This window comes from Equus caballus, chromosome 16 (genome assembly GCF_041296265.1).
Source record: "Equus caballus isolate H_3958 breed thoroughbred chromosome 16, TB-T2T, whole genome shotgun sequence".
Classification (NCBI taxonomy): Eukaryota; Metazoa; Chordata; class Mammalia; order Perissodactyla; family Equidae; genus Equus; species Equus caballus.
Genome location: NC_091699.1, coordinates 31,205,261 through 31,222,417, shown reverse-complemented (window position 1 = coordinate 31,222,417; position 17,157 = coordinate 31,205,261). Strand labels below are relative to the sequence as shown.

Here is a 17,157-nt window from a genome sequence, read left to right as displayed (position 1 = left end):
CTAGCACATAACAAGTTCTCAGGTCAATGGGGACTATTCCAATAACAGTAATAAAAAAATTATAACAAAATAATAATCAAGTTGATAGTTATTAATATATATGTATATATTACATATAACATACACACTATATATAGGCAGTATATATAACACCTATATACATACTAATATAGGTGTTATATATACATATATATGTTATATAACAACTGGGCCTTAGAAAATAGATATCTAATACCTTAGCCTTTTTACAGTCCAGACTCTCCTTTACATACCTTTTATATACCTAAAAGGTGCTAAGAGAAACAAAGGCCTCCTCATCTAAATGGAGGTTTCAGGGGGGAAGAGACCCAAATCAGTGAGTTGAAGAGTGATTTGGAGCTAGCCAGACGAAGGAACAGCAAAAGCAAACGGCCTGCGGTAGAAAAGAACTCCTTGTGTTGGGGGAACTGACTGCGGTCCTGCTAAGGCTGGAAGCTTTGTGCAAAGATCATGGTGCAAATCATGGTGAAGAGCTTGGAACTCATCAGGGGAACAATGCATGAACCTTGAGGTATTAAGCAAGGAGGTGACCAAGTTGCAGTTTACATTTTTAGGACTTCGTTGGCACCATGATCCCACCAGCAGCTGCTGTCCTCTTGTTCCATTCCAATATGTAGAAGCCCAACGATGCTTCTGCCCTCTCTATCTATTGAAACACTCCCAGAGAGAAGGACTCCATTTTTTCACTCCTGATAAGGTAAAGTGGCTGATGAAGCTGTATATTTTGTCTTAAGAGAACATTTATATCTTAACAGAGATCCAAGTTGATGCCAAAGGAATGAATCTCTAAGTGTGATTTTTCTTGCATCAACCACTGCAAGAGCTGAAGGGGCTTCTCTTGGAGAGGAACATGGCCAGCCTAACAGTATTTGAGAGCTGAAAGACAACGAGACCAGGGATCACATCCAAGCCCTGCCTCCTAGGAGTGTGACTTGATTATACTTAACCTTCTTAACCCTCAGTTTTCTTGTCTATAAATAGGGACAATAAGAAACCTCACACCCCTACCTTGTTGAATTAACTGAGACGGCGCATGGGAGGAAACACACTCCTGGGCAACTCTTTATATTCGATACCACCGTGCAGGGTCCGAGGGGGAGCTCCCTTCCCATGAATTCTCCTTCTTTTGAAAACATTATCGCAAGGTTCCAGGATAATTTCAAATTGACTTTCTCATGATCTGTATCATGTCATCTATGTTTAGACATTTTCACACTTTCATCCGAAAACATTTTGGGTGTTCTTCCCTTAAGAAACATATACTTTCTTCCACACATATTTTTGCATGTTACAAACTGTCTCAACGTGCAAATTATTTCCTTGAAATAATTGGCAATTTGGTGTCGACGATGGGCAGGGGTGATTCATCTGAGAGTTCAAGAAAGAGAGATGAGACAGATAGCCGGGATGGGGCAGGGGAGGAGGTGGGCTTCAGAATCCACGGTGACGGACGATGGGATGAGATGAATGTCAAGGAGGCTCAGATGCTCCGAATTCCACTATCAAGATTGGCTAGAGGTCCTCATTTTGCCTTCAGAAGGGGGCCTGGGCAGGAACGAGTGTCTAATGGCGGTAACAAGTTTTTCAATTCCCATGGCATATGCCCTCAGAAAGCTTGCTTATCTCCCCAACACCCGCCCCGCACCCCCCTTCAAAAGGAAGGGGTAGGGGAGCTGAAAAACACTTGGCACAGGTGCAAGAAAGCTGAAAACGTCTGGCAGAGCTCACAGGCGTCTTTTTCCACTCGGCACCAAATGTTTTACAGTCTTCGTGAGCCCATATAGATCCTGGCTTCTGCCCAGTCGTTTGTTTGAAACTGTAGGCTCCGAGAAAAGGCTCCACACTGCAGCTGGCCTTTAAACCGTATTTTACGGCGGAGAGCGTTCAGGGTACAATTGGAATGAGGAGAGCTTGCCTTTGACGTTGGACGTAAAAGTAACAGATTGGAAAGGGGCGGAGCTAACGCTAAGGAATTGTTGGTCTGTTCATTTTCCCCACGAAGACTAAGCTTTTGGAAATTTCACCTCCATCTCAATGATTTCACAGGCTAATTTATAGTGAGGCCCCCAAATGTGACTTTAGCCCAATTTAGCTCAATTTTACTCAAACATAAATCTAACAGTTCCAAGTAATGGAGATGGCAGAGTGGTTCTCGGTGATGTAAATTTCTCGCTAATTTAGGACAATTGTGGCTTAGCTCCCACCTACATACAAGTTCATTATGAATGAACATTTAATAGTTAACGATTCGTCTTTCTCCCTCTCTGTAGCCTTTTTTGGTTCCTTATCAGGCTATGGCTCATAATTTCAAAGGACTAATAACTAATTGGTAACTATGTATTAATGATGCAAAAGAAAAAGACTCCAACATGAAAGTTAATCAAAACTGAAACTTGAACATGAAAAGTCCGTCTTACTCTGACAGTTTAGGGAAAAGCAGGGTTGAGTCCTCCTCAGGCCTCTGGATTTAAATAATGGTTATTCTTTATTGAATACTCGCTATGTGTCAGTCACTCTCCTAAACGCTTCCCACGCACTTTTTCATTTTATTATAACTATGAGGGATGAGTATGATCTCCATGTTCCTGGTGAGCAAACTGAGGCTTAGAAAATTTAAATGACTTGCCCAAAGAGATTATTATGAACATGCATTATAGATTTATTTGTCTGGTCCTTTTTAGTTTTTGGAAACCATGAACAAAATGTTCCACAATTCCCAGAGTGAGTGTGGCACCCACTTCTCTGTTCTCCGCGTTTACCCTGGAATGAAATTGCAAACAATCCCGATACCCCAGGGGTGAGGTGCTTCTCAGAGGTCAAGACTAATTTCTTTTTCAAACAGATGAATTATTGAATATGCGACTGAATCTCTGACAACGAATTAGCTAATATGGAAGTTTACAGGTTCTTTATTATTTGGGGAGCAGCTTTCTCTGAAAGCCAGCAGGTATCCAGTATACCCTAGGATGTCGGGATTGTGTGAAAAGCTGGGGGCCATCTTGAAACAAGCTAGTTATCACATAAGTGGCATAATGTGAATGAAACTCCCCAAAGTTGTGACTCCATTCTATTCTTACGAATTACATTAGTAAATAAATGAGCATTTTGCCAATTCTTAAATTGAGAGCAGTTAAAAGAAAAAATAATAAGAGCGTAGATATATACTTAGAGGCATGGAGAGGCTGAGGAGGGGAGAGCAAGTTGCATACCATGAAACAAAGAGAAAGATAAGAAAAGAGAGTGTCACTATTTCCCCGTGGCAGAATCAAAATCTTCTTTTGGATGTCATATTGAAAAGATTCCCAAATTTTAGTTCTGTGAGCTAAAGCAGATGGATGCTCCATGTTGGTGCAGATTCCTATTTGAAGCAGTGTGGTTACAAAGATGGGGTGGGTCATTTGATTTTCTCTGAAAAACTGTCTTGTACAATTATCTAAAAGAATTGCAATACCCAATGAAGTGCATCATCTGTATGCTTTAAAAACATTAAATAAATACTTCAACCAATGTTTCAAATACATTTGCCCTTAATAATAGGCAGGCTTCTTTATTTAATATATGTTTGGAAAATGCTGAGTTAAGTATATTTATACAGATTATTTTTACTGCAGGACTTCTCAGAGCCTTTAGTATGCCCTATGAGCCTCCAAGCAGGAGCAATATTATACCATTGATCTTAGAATGCTTCTTCCGCAAAGCATCTGCTTGAAATTCCTGTGCTGCCAAACAGCCTTAGGGAGATGCTGGAATACTATCGCTTAGCTAAAGAAGGGTTTCACTTTTTAAATTGTATTTAGAGTAATTGTGGCTAAGCCCCCACCTCTGTAGAAGTTCACTATGAATGAATTTTTTCACAGTTGACTCTTCTTCTTTTTTCCTCTCTTTAGTCCTCTTTGGTTTCTTATCATGCTTGTAGCACATAATTCCTAAGGATTAATAACTAATTAGATTTTTAGACAACCATAAATTAAAGATGGAAAAGAAGAAATGAAAACGGTAGGGTAAGTTAAAACTGAAATTTGGAGTCTCAGCTCCCACTGAATAATTTAGCTGTAAGCACTTGCTGGAATAACTATGTGCAATTATGTCACCTTTATGGGGAATCCTTGGGAAGAATCCTGAACAGGAGCCGGAGACACCTCTTGGCGCATTGTATTTTACTTCTCAAGTTGTCAGATGAGACTGATGCCTGGGGTCCTGTTCTGAAGCACGATGTGCCAGGTTTGCTGTGCCCTTGTCCTGGAGGACAGAACTGTCTACGCCAAAGGAGAATGGGAACACATGCAGATCCCCTGCTGAAGTCCTTTCTGATTCGACGTCTCCATCAATAAATGGCAGGAGAATTTGTTCTATTGTCTTCCAAACAGAAGTTATTTACTTTGAAGCTAATGAAACTTAAGCTTCCAGGATCCTTGCTTGTGCTGAGCCACTTTCAACGTGCTAATATGTTTTTGTAAAATTGCAAGGCCAGGATATTTTTGTATTCATGATTCTTAAAGAGGTTGTCCCAAGTTTTAAACATCAAGCCCCACAAATGTGGATCTGCCTTCATCCCAAAGAAAGCCTTAATTGGATTTTACCACCAAAGGGGGGGGCCATATTGAAATTTCACCCATGGCACACACCTAACCACAGGGAACATAATGAAAAGGCTCAGAACACCCCTTCCACCTGCTGGAAGGTTCACTTAAAGGTTTCATACAGGTGGTCAGCTGTAGCTGTGAATGTTCATTTTGTCTTTTCTCCCCTCTAATTATGGGGCCACACAATCTTCAGAGCCTAGAACTCTCCAGTAATTGAAATTTCCCACCCACCTCTAGACAGAGGATTGAAAACCTTGTAGAGAATATCTAGAGATAGTATAAGCTTTACAGGACAACGGAAAGCATGAAGAACCTCTGGGGTGTCTCTGGCACCTGCTTTTTGAAAACTCCCTTTTCGTGGCAAGTAAAAGAATCAAGTTTTGAGTCAGCCCTGATGGTCTAGTGGTTAAAGTTCGGCATGTTACACTGCGGCAGCCTGGGTTGAGTTCCCAGGCGTGGAACCACACCGCTCATCTGTCAGTAGCCATGCTGTGGTAGCAACTCGCATAGAAGAACTAGAAGGACTTACAACTAGAATATATACAACTATGTACTGGGACACTGGGGAGGAAAAAAGAGAGAGAAGATGGGCAACAGATGTTAGCTCAGGGTGAATCTTTCTCAGCAAAAAAATCCCAAAAAAGAATCAATTCTGGCAGATCCAGAACATAGCACCAAAAGTCAACTTACTTCTATTTTAAACTCTTCCATGGGACATTCAAGTAGGTGGTGCCATAGTCCTGACTCAATGATGCCAGGAGCTTGTGATACCACCTGCAGAGGCCCCTTCACTCCATCATCATCTCAGTACTCCCACCTGAAACACAGATAGATCCTTTCCTCATCACAAGGTATGTTATACAAAGCTTCGTATACTCTAATAAGCAGAGGATTTGTTAATACTACAGTTTTGCTTACCTTGTATGACCATATGTTCATCCATTGGAAAAGAAAAATCCTGATAATGTTCTCCTCGTATTCAATAATAAAATTTTTATTTGAAAAATAATAGTTTATTTTGACAAAACTAATAGTTTCCTAATAGTCAGAAGAGATTAAATTGGCAGTAGCGAGTTAGAGGATGGCTAGGAAGAAAATCAGAAACTGAACCTCTTGGCCCTTTCTTGGCTGAGTTGTGACATGATCGACACAGAAGAGCCCCTACGAAGCTTTCATGGGGTTATAAGAAACAAATGTCACCAATATGTTGAGCAAGTAGTATTTACGGCACACAATCATAAAAGCAACTTTATATTTGTCTCTCACCATCCTTTACATTTTTTCCACAGAGTGAGTTCTTCCCTGGCCCTTGGATGTAAACTCAGGGAGGCCCCATGACATCCTGTTTACTGTTCAGAACTAGACAACCTGTAAGTCATAAACACAGTCTCAATTCATAACTTTGACCAATAATACATAGTTCTGGTTCATTCAGCCAGTGTCTTCTCCCGCTCTAGTTGATGACTGCCGTGTGAACTGGCTGCTGGAGGAGAGGTATGTGGACCTTTTCTCTTTCTCCGGCTACCATTTTTCCTTCTGAACTCCTTTGCACACCGTGGTTGCTGACTCTCCCCAGGCTGAACAGGTTGAAGTGAGAGAGGAGGGGAAAGAAGATAAAAAGCTCCTAATTTGATTGATACCCTTGCAAGCTAGTGTCATCTCTGGATCTGGCATATATGTAAGGTGCCAGTTTCATTCATAGTGTCTTTTGTGGGTTCTTCAGAGACCCCATCATAGGGAATGTTTTCCCACCTGTAGTTTCTTTGACCTGGAAAAATTAACCCTATTTCTCCAGGATGTGGTGTTGCACACCTAATTTTGTTTTTGCTGAAGTCTCATACACACTTTGGGTGGCCCTATGAGACAGGACATGAGGTAGCTCTTGGACCAACTCTCTCCCATGTGCCTCACTCACATCTGAAACACCCACACAAATCCTTGCTCATGCTGACTTGGGAGGGCAGGCTTTCTCTGGGTGAAGGCCACTCTCCCTCACTCTGCTGCCCAAACGGCTCACCCTTCTGATTTCCTGAGTGGGAGTTGGTGCAGTCCATCTCTTTCCCATAAGACAAAGGGCACATGTCAAGCTCTCTGAGCGTTCACACTGATGCCCCTCTGATCAGGTTGAGGAGAAGGGCAGGCACTCCCACTGCCCTCCCTTTTTAAATCCCCAAAGTCTTGAATTGGCCAACCTGGCCTTCAACCACGGTCGTCTTATGGCTTAAGTGGTTAAGAACCAGGGCTTTGGAATCAGATAAACTCCTAAGTTCAAATCTCCACTCTGCCTCCTGTGACCTTGGTATTAGAAAGTTATTTAAATACTGCAAGTCTCACTTTCCTCATGAGAAAAATGGGCATGGTAATACCTTCCTCAGAGATTGTTGAGGAAATTCGATGAGATAATGCATGAAAGACTGCTCATACAGGGCTTGGCACAAAGTAAGTGCTGGTTAAATTTACCTACTGCAGTAAGTATTATCCTAATCTTGAAAGAGAAGGGTACAGTATCACAAGAGAAGGAAAAATAAAGAGATCCGGGAATTAGAGGTGCACACTGGCTGGAGAGTAACCAGGGAATAACGAAAAAGGTTGTCTTAAAAACTGGCTATGATGTGGAGCATTGCAGAGGTAAAGCACAGACATTCCTCATGTGTTATAGAAACAAATGAAGTGGGTAGTGATACTAATAATAATTATAGCTGAAATTTAGTGAAATTTACTGCATGTACTAAACCCACATTAAAGGTTTTGCTGAATTCTCTCTTTTACTTCTCACAAGGATCCATAGGGTAGGTATTATTAACCACATTTTATTGATGAGGGACCTGAGGCTCAGAGTGGTATAGTCAGGAACTCAACGCATTTAGGTAGTAAATACTTGGAGGCAGGATTTGAACTCATGAGGGTTTGTAGACCTTGACCTTCTTGTCTACTGTGACAGGCTAACATGAAGTCTTTTCATGGAATATACTTGCATTATAATAGTGTATTCTGGAGCAGGCATCTCCTAATAGCACAAACACCCCAAAGACTAGAAGGGAGAGTGCTTAAGACCGTGAATCTTTAGGATGCTCCTCTCGTCCAGAGTGCCTAGGAACTATTCGGCCCCCACTCACGGAGAAGCTAACCCTTCTAAGATAACATTAAACCAAAGGATGTCCTCTACTCTCCCACCTCCCTCTGCTCCTAGGGGGAACTTGAATGACTAATAGTTGCTGCATTTATGACAGATAAAACCAGAGAATTGACAGGGATTTTCCCTGTATAAATGGTATTAGTTATAAAATTTCTGCTCACTTGCTCTAGTGTTTCAAGGGGAATCCTGATCATGGCATTGGTCTCCCTCATGCAGAAAACCCTCAGCAAGGGCAGAGAGGGAAATTTCAGCCATGACCAATAATATATAGACTGGGTTCTAAGCCAATGCAAATGTGCTGAAAGTTCATCAGATGAATTTTCCCTGATTATTCCTATAGGACCAATCCAGCTATTGAGAAGTCAGTTTCCATTATTCTTCTCCATGCAGCAGAACTTGCCAGAGGCCTGGAATACAATTTAGGCTATAGTCTGATGGGATTTGCACTTCGTCCAACCCTGCAAAGTCACTCCTTGGCTATTATTTTTCACTCTATTGCAAATAGCAAGAGGCAGATGAAAAGGTAAAAAATATGTTGGTTGGAAGATACTTATTCTCGCCTACCTAGGTAATCAAGGGGAGACATCAGCTCCAGATTTGGTAAGTGATAACTCACATTTGACTTTAATACACTGTGATAAACTTTGAGGAATATATCTTTTAAAGCATAAAATGCTTTACCTCTGATTTAAAGTTTGGGGGATTGGTCCTGTACCACAGGCAAGTTAGATTTAGCATCTCTGGAAATTCCAGAGCAATTTTAAACCACTCTTTTTGATCACTTGCTGCAGCTCCAGCTTTCAAAGAGAATGAGATGTTTTGGGAATGAATTGTGATGGACTTATATGAAAATTTATATGACCGAGAATTGGATTTGTTCCCCTGGAATATTATAGATTATGTTTTATGTTGGAATTACATCAGTGTGCAGAGCAGCAGAAGGCTGGCTTAATGTAGCTAAAAATATACCTTGACTTTCCACTTGGAATAGAACTCCCCCCCTCCCCAACTCATTTCTTCCCTAATGAAAATAATGGCTTCATGACTCATATATGTGATAGACAGTAGGGAATATTTGAGTCTTAAAATAAGAAGAGTTTGAGAAAGGACTAATGGTCCTTTTCTAATTTCTTTCCCATCCATCTCTTTCCTCCTGTTTTCGCTGTCACCATCCTATTTCAGGCCTTCATCACCCCATGCCTTATTGCAAATGCTCCTTTGTCAGTCTCCAGTCTCTCCTTGCCTTAATTTGTCTTGTGCGCTGCTGCATGGTCAGTCTTTCTCCCACACAACTTTAATCGTATAATCCCCTGCTACTCCTCAGTGTCTTTTCATCTGCTCCTAAATCAACAGCAAACTAGCATTCAAGGCCCTTTCTAGATATGACTATTGCCTCTTCTTTCTCCCCCACAACCACTCACCCCACAACCACCACCTTAGTCCAGGCCTCTGCTAGGTCTTGCCTGGAGTTGGTCAATAGCCTTCTGACTGGCCACCTAATTGGTCTCCCTCTTGCTTTCATCTAACCTAGCGTTTCCTGGTATATTGTGCAAGTATCATTGGTGGCACGCACAGTGGCTTTTGGTGCTACGTAGACTCCTTTATTCTCCAAATTATTTCTAATACATTGCTGGTACATTATTGTAAAAATGTGACTAGGAGATAAAAACTATGAATTTAGGCATATTACTGCTTAAAATGAGAGTCATCAAAAATGTGAGCTAAGAGACAATTTCATGAGGTCTGTGGATCTGTTGAGCTCCTTCTCCAACATGTAGAACCCGGTCTCCACCTCACCTCCCAGGGGTAGTTCCCTAAATCACCTCCTGAGCTGAGTGGTTTACTGCCCTGCCCACATCAGCAATTATTTGATTGTAACAATGGCAGAGTGACAGCACTGGCACCATCCTGCCTTCTTGCCTTCCTCCCCCATTGCAGGGACCTGCACCCAGTATTGCAAAGCTGTGCAGAAGTGATTCGAAACGTTAATGCAGCTTTCCGAAGAGCCTCAATTACAAATGATGAGTAGCTTAGCTATTCGGAGACCCGTGTTCAATATTCTTATTTTATTTTTTTAAAAATTTACGGGAACTTGATATTAAATGAGGACTACATAGGCAGAAAGTGCTGAAAGAGGAAACAAAGAGGATGTTGGAGAGTGCTGAACCTAGTGAAAGCTCTGTATCCACAAAATAAGTTGTGGCTTTGTAAATTCACTCTAAGTACATTTGAGGAACAATAAACCATAAAAGAGGTTACTGTGACCTTGGTTTCTGCATAGCTTTTGAGATAAAAGGTCTAAGTATCAGAATGCATTTCGTTGACTGTAGTGTTGTTGACTGATTAAAAACAACTTACGCTCCTAGAACCTCTCGCGGAATGCTGATGAGGGGCTGGCCTGGGTGCTGTGTGCGGGATGGACTTTGAGGCAGAGATCAAAGTGGCTCTGCTAAAATGGAATGCTAAAAGGTAAGCCTTCAGAACCGTAGATGAATGGGGCAAAGCTAGTGACATAAAGATTAAATTGCAATACATTGACTTTGCATTTATTACTTATTGGCTACATATCTTAAAAGCATTTTGAAGATGTTTCCAATTCTAATCATTGCCCAGGATAACAACTTTTAAAACATTTGCTATCAGTGAGTGGTTTCCTTTGAATATAGTCATTATATTTTTCTGATTACTTTTGCTTTAGAAATGAATACTTGAACTTTATCTTGATTTGATCATTTTTCGTGCGTACAACTTTTAGACTTTGTGATTCAAAGCACGGGCTTTGGATTGTACAGATCTGAGTTCAAACCTTGTGACAATTGCTTATTTGGTGTGTGACCTTGGGCAAGTGATTTAATTTCTCTGTCTCTATTTCTCCTAGGAAAAGAGGAATAGTAATAGAACCTATTTCACAGGACTGTTTAGAGAATTGCAATAATGTAAATAAAGTACTTAATCAAATATTTTGTACTTGATATTTTTCTCATCTGTAAAATAAATAAGAATAATTTGGTGAAGGGTAGATGTTGGGTTCTCTGGTTCACTCCTAGCAGTGTAACAAGAGTGCACGGTGAAGTTGAGTGTTAGGAGGTGGTACTGCAATCCAGGTCCAAGAAATGCTCAGTCTGACCCTCCTACTCACCCCTTTTCCCCACAGAGCTTTGACAGAGGGAGCTTTATGGAAAGGAAAGTAGCTAGATAAGGGAAAATTCTCCCTTATAGCTGTGCCAGACCAACCAAGATGGGTCTTTCTGACCAAGACTGAATCAGAAAATGTGGTTTAGATGTCAAGGCCTAAGTGAGGACTTCTGCTTTCTACCCCTTGAATAAAGATAGCCCTTGGCTGAGGGGCCTTCTCAGTTGCCAACAGAGATGTGAAGCGGAGAGAAGGAGCCGTGGCCAACTTAGTCTAAGGCAGTAGGCCCTCTGTAAGCCTGGGACAGAAGGGAAAGTGAGAGCGTCCTGCTTCGGAGCTGCTGTTGAAGCCAGGCTCCCCCGACCTAAATTACACTGCGCTAAAATGTAGGGCAATGAACATCCTGACCTCTGAACAAAGAGATAAACAACTCCTCCTCTCTTGGAGGCAGGGAGGGAGTTGAAGGGTCGCCACTTCCATAAACTCCTTCTCAAATTGTGGAGTCTTTTGAACAAGGGCTGCTAGACTTAGCAAATAGAAATGTAGGACAACCAGCTCAATTTGAATTTCAGATAAGAGAGGAATCATTTTTGTAGCATCAGTATGTCACAGGCGATGGTTGAGACATGCTTATATTAAAATGTTATTTGTTGTTTATCTGAAATTCAAAGTTACCTGGGCATCCTTTATTTTATCTATTGATAAGGCAACCCTGTTGCCAACAGTTTTTTAAGGTCAGTTTGGTGATGGTTCATGGAGACTAATAGAAATACTTTCAGAACTCTTTCTTTGTTGTTAGAGGTTGTCCTGGGTATTGTAGGATGTTTAGTAGCATTCCTAGCTTCTACTCACTCAATGCTACTAGCATCCTCCCTCCTTCCATTGTGACAACCAAATATGTCTCCAGACATTGCCAAATGTCCCCTCCAGGAGGGAGTGGGCAAAATCACCCCTAATTGAGAACCATTACTTTAGACATAGTGGCAAAAGCAGGACTGTGAAGTCTATCAAGATGGTAGACCAGAAGGTGGCACTTTTATGCAAATAATGATGCAGGTCCTGCCCCTACCTCCACTCCTCACCCCCTCCCTACAGTCTGGGTTCCTTCCCAGTAATGTGAGGAGCTGTCTTCCTCTGTAGAGGAGCCCAATGATACAATTTTAGTCCCATGTTGACTATAATCACTAGAAAATCGTTCTGCATCCACTTTGCCTTTCTAAATAGCTCACATGAGGCTATATATGGCAAGTGTTTAGATTTTAACTCAGATATTTTCTTCAAAGAACACCCAACAAACAAGTACTTAGATTTCATCACAGGTCATCAGTTCGTGTGGCCTGGAGGAACTTAGCATGCGATGGGCAAAAGTCTTACAGTCAAACCAATTTACGTAAGTGTGCATATTATTCTTTTGCTCCATTTTATAGATGGAGTGATTTGAAGGCACTGGATAAAGAATTCTGTCCTCCTAACACTTCCACCTACACATTTATCCTTGAAAAAAATGCTAATTTTCCACCACATGATGTTTCCTATTTGTAAAATTTCTCTGCCTGAATATGTTTTCTTACTCCCTTGGAAAAAACTGTAGCGACTTTCACTATATTAACTTTGTCCAGCATTGATAATTAATTTTGAAGGCCTATCAGCTTATGTAGTGGGAAAATTTCATTAGCAAGTTAAATGTAACTTGATTTCTTTCCATATTTTGTAGTGTTTTAGAGAAGCAAGGGTTTTATAAAAATCCATTGAGCAAAGCAAAGACAATGTAACTATCTGGTTATATTGCTATGGGAAAAAAAAATCTCTGTTCTCCACTCCCTACAAAGGTTGTATATTCTCAAATCTCTTTTGTCTAGTCTACTTCCTTAAATAGGAATACTCTGTTCCCTAATAAGCTCACCTTAAAGAATAACATTATCTTTATTTGTAATCACAGGCCTTCATCATTGCCGGAAAAAAATTGAGCTTTCTCAGATTCTGATATTTATATTTAATCAATAACCACATTCCTTTTTCATCTGTCTTACCTCTGCAATTGTATTTTCCCAGCTGCGTGTGTTTTATTGTGTAAGAATTCAATTGAAAGAGCCATTCATGTTTGCAAAAAGGATGATGTTTTATTATTGGTTATAAAGAAAAGAAATTTCACACTTTGTATAACCGACCCTTTCTGTGATAGCATGGTGAATTCTGGAAGTGGGGAACAAGTTAATAGACCATGGAAAGAGAGGCCACAGAAAGACCTTGTAGTATTCTGACCACCTTATAAAATAGGACCTGGCAATTTTTACGTCTCTAATTGACAAGCATTCAAGTCACATTTGAAATGTATAATCTTTGCACAATTTAAGGGTATATAGACCAGAAAGAATAAGGGGATGATAGTCAAAATATTGAACACCAGTATGGCATGGCTTGACCAATGACACCAGATACCATATTATTGGGACAGGATTCCAGAGACTCTCTGCAGGTTCTTTTCATGGCTGAACCATGGGAAGGTGGGGTGGGTGCTTAGAGAGGGGCCAGGATCTCTGGAAGTATGGGGAAAGCACTAAGGAGGTTCAAGGTAGCAACTGTTTATGAGCCAGGCTAAGGGATTTAACATTTGAACCATTGGAACAGCCGTACCACTGTGTCCCAGCTGGACTAAGAAGTGGAGAACTATGGAGCAGTGCCCTGTAAGTTAGAAAGTTAGACCTCCAGTAAGAGTTCCCGACACTGCCATTAACTCACTAAACAGTCTTGGATAAGTCAGTTCCTGGGACCTCTATTTTCTCTTGTGAATAACGAGAATATTGGATAAGAACAGCCCTAGTTTCCCTTCCTTTCTGAGACTCTACTTTTTTTCCCTCCTAAGGATCTGCGAGTTCCATGCGTAGCATATAGAGCTGTCTGAGCTTCTGAAAAGCAGAGAGACTGCTTTCCAAAGGAGGGTGGGACACTCTCATGCTCTGTGGCTTGTGAATAATGATAGACAAGAAGCCGGCATTAACCACGGATGCACTGTGCTATCAGGAGCAAGACAGGAGCAGTTAGATACATTTTTAGAGGCAGTTTAAAAATATTTTTTTAAAGGTTACTAATTTTCAATGTTTGGAGGAATTTATTGCAGCACAGAAAAATGTGCTAGTTTGCTATAGAAACAAAACAAGTGTTTTTGCCTGAAATTACTAAAGTCAGGCAAAAACAGATATTTTGGAATTTGTCGTCGTTTGCCTAGATTGCAAAAAGTTCCTTCTAGTCTCTACTTCACTTTCATGTCCTTTGTTTTGATATTGATATCTTCTGCTTTTTTATATTCAATGAATATATTGAGATATCTCCATGGGAATATATAAGCACACATTAATGAGTAAAGTCATGCCTACCAAAAGTAGAGAAGATTCCAGAGTAACTTCAACCTACATGTGTTTTCCTCCCAAATTATTTGTTATAATTTGTTTGAGTTGAAAATCACTTTCCAAGTTTTTAATCAAATCTTTAAAAAACTGTTTTTGTAAGTATGAAGAAGTGCTTAACATAATTATGAATTACTTTAATTATCAGAAAAAGAAAACAAAATTATGCTTTTTGAAGCACATGCTGTATTAGGAAAGTCAGTGCTGAATACATCCCTGCACATGTATTTCTTTTGGGTGCCTATACAAATGATAAAGTTTAGTAAAATGAACTGATTCTGTTTTAATGTCCTCTTGCTTATTGTACCCAACAGAAATGAGGAAAATGAAGAATTGATTATCTGGGGTCATTTTCTTGAAACTTGCACATAATTCCCATTTATGCTCATTAGAATAAAGAAGAGCCTTTCTGTAACAAATTAAGAATATGCATAACCTGTTATGACATAGTCATAGAAGTATAATAATATGATCTAGAATTACAGTACTTTCTCGAAGTACATCATATTCAAAATTCACGGGAGATGTCTTAGAGACATCTGTTGTAATTACAGGAACATGGTTTCTAATTCATTTAATTCCCTTTCCTACCTAAACTGTACATATAAGTGAATTTTAAGAGACTGTATAAATAAATTTTTAATTACAAAATGATGTTATACAATACATTATTAATAATAACCAACAATGCATAATGTTTATGCATGAGTCCATTAGAAAGACAAGCTAATGTGTGTCAATTCTAAAAGAATGCACTAATTTGTCCTGAATTTGTGAATGAAGTTGAATCCATGATGCAAGCCAATGAGCGCAATAACAAGAGTGTTTAGCATGCTATTTGTAGTCAAGAAACATCTTGTACCTATGGCATTTAAGAGGTTTTTAAGATTTGTTCATCACGTGTGATCAAGATCTTATTTTTCAGCGAGCCATGCGGTTGTGGAATTTGGAATAAGACGGTTGAGTTGACAATACTAGCTTTCCTAGACAGGTGCAGAATAAAATGGTCGATAGCATCCAAAAAATGTGTACAGTCCTTACAGATCAGCACATGGAAATCACAGTCTCATTGCAATGCAATTTCCCTGTGCGGCCAAAGGGTCTGCCAGCACGTGGTTCCTTCGTGGCACTAGCGGTAACAGATTTCTGAAATCTCCATGGCCAGCTCCAGACACTCGCTGGTCTCGTGGCAAGATTCAAAAAGGCTGCAGTCCACATCACAGTTACAGTTACAATCATTCCGAGAGTGGCTTTCATCTGAGGTATGGTGATACCTGTGAGAGGGGCAGCACAGGTTGATACACACCGTTTCGCACGTATCCGGGAGCATCAGCAGACAGTCCCAAAACTGGCAAAACAGACAGGTGAGGATGAGAGAAGCGCACTCCTCTGTTTAAAGAAGAGGAAAGAAAATTAACAGGGGCACATACGGGGGTGTTGGGGAAGGGCAGGCGTGTGAGCTGGGATGCTTGATAACTTCATAGCCAACTCTTAATTATTTATCCGTATTAGGGGTTATGTACATCGCTAACCTCTCAAACTCCCCTCCCCCACACCAGCACTCACTCTACTTAAGTAATTGCTTTATTAACTTGCTGAGCATTTCCTATTGATTCTACATAATCTGGTTATTTAAAAAGTGCTGTCACTTTTCTAAACTCCTGTATTTACTTTGCCTGCAGAGGTGCTGGGAAGCCACACAATTAGCCACCTATCTGGAAAGCTTGCAACTGTCTGAAAAATCGCCAGTCCTCCCCAAGTGCAGGGAGCTTTCAGGAGCAATTAGAGTTGGGGACAAGGAGAGACTGTGCAAATTTCTGGCTTCTTGTCACAAGGCTTTCTTATTTGTTTGATGTGGATTCCCACAAATCTGCCACACCCAGATTCAAATGCAAGCGAAAAGCACATTTTGAAACCTAATATAAATGATTTTTTAAATAATCATATTTTTATTGTATTTTATTTTTAATCCCTGTCTCCTTTTTCCTCCAGTTATGTAAAACCTTGATTTTTATATTCAAGTTAAATGAATTATGTCATCATTTGCCTAAAAGGGTATAAATCTTATCAATCCTCTTTAAGAAAATTGGTTTAAAAATTTACTATGCACACTTGCAAAAATCTGAAAAGTATCTCTAAGGCATTGAAGGTAATTGGTAATTCAAGCCAAACAGCTGTGATGGGTTATAAATTATTGTATTTTTTGTTTCCATAAAGGGAATTAGTTAGAAGATGTAGCAGTTCTCTTGTTAAAATTATAACTTTTCTCTTTTTATTTTAAGTTAGCAAAGTCTCAGAAACTTGTGAAGGTTTTGTAAAGGGTGGCAAATGTTCCCATGATAGATCACCTAATTCAATAAAATCAGTATCCTAAAGATAGCCGATGGTCGAAGGTAACATTCTACCATGAATTGGAGCAAACTTTCTCCTCCTTGATAGGCTTATCAATTGATTAAAGTTAGATTTTCATAAGGATTTGTTTTTCTTCCCAGTAAGAATGTTTGCTTTTAGTTTTCGGACTTCAGTCGACTGAGACTGTGTGAGCCCATAGGAGAGACTTGCTCTCTGAGTCGTGTGGTAGGCTGTTCTAAGTGTTCTTAGAGCCCCATTGGTTTACTTCTAACAGTGTTTTCCAGAAAACGGTTTTTCTTTTATTATTCATATACTTGTTAATCTTTAAGAGAAGGGAGAACCTGGAAATTTGCTCTGAAAGGGAAAAAATGTTTTAAAGAAAGCCATTTTAATTTCTCTTAGAAACACTGTACAAAGGCCCAAAGCTAGACCTGAATGTAGGTAAACAGGAATCTTCCTTCCTCCCCCATCTCACCCTCCCTCCATCACTGCCTCTCACCCTCCTTTCCT

General features: G+C 40.1%; 1 protein-coding gene across 3 annotated transcripts in view; it reads right to left on the bottom strand.

The window, feature by feature from the left end:
- Window positions 1-12,985: 12,985 nt before the first annotated feature.
- MDFIC2 (MyoD family inhibitor domain containing 2) overlaps window positions 12,986-17,157 on the bottom strand; it is a 101,454-nt gene continuing 97,282 nt past the window's right edge. For 2 of the 3 annotated variants that reach the window (XM_023620089.2, XM_070238611.1), the window contains one exon: window positions 12,986-15,684. In XM_023620089.2, the coding sequence (XP_023475857.2) occupies window positions 15,425-15,684 (260 nt within the window). In that variant the 3' untranslated portion in view covers window positions 12,986-15,424. The remainder of the gene's footprint in view (window positions 15,685-17,157) is intronic. The other variant, XM_070238612.1, reaches the window with a different exon arrangement.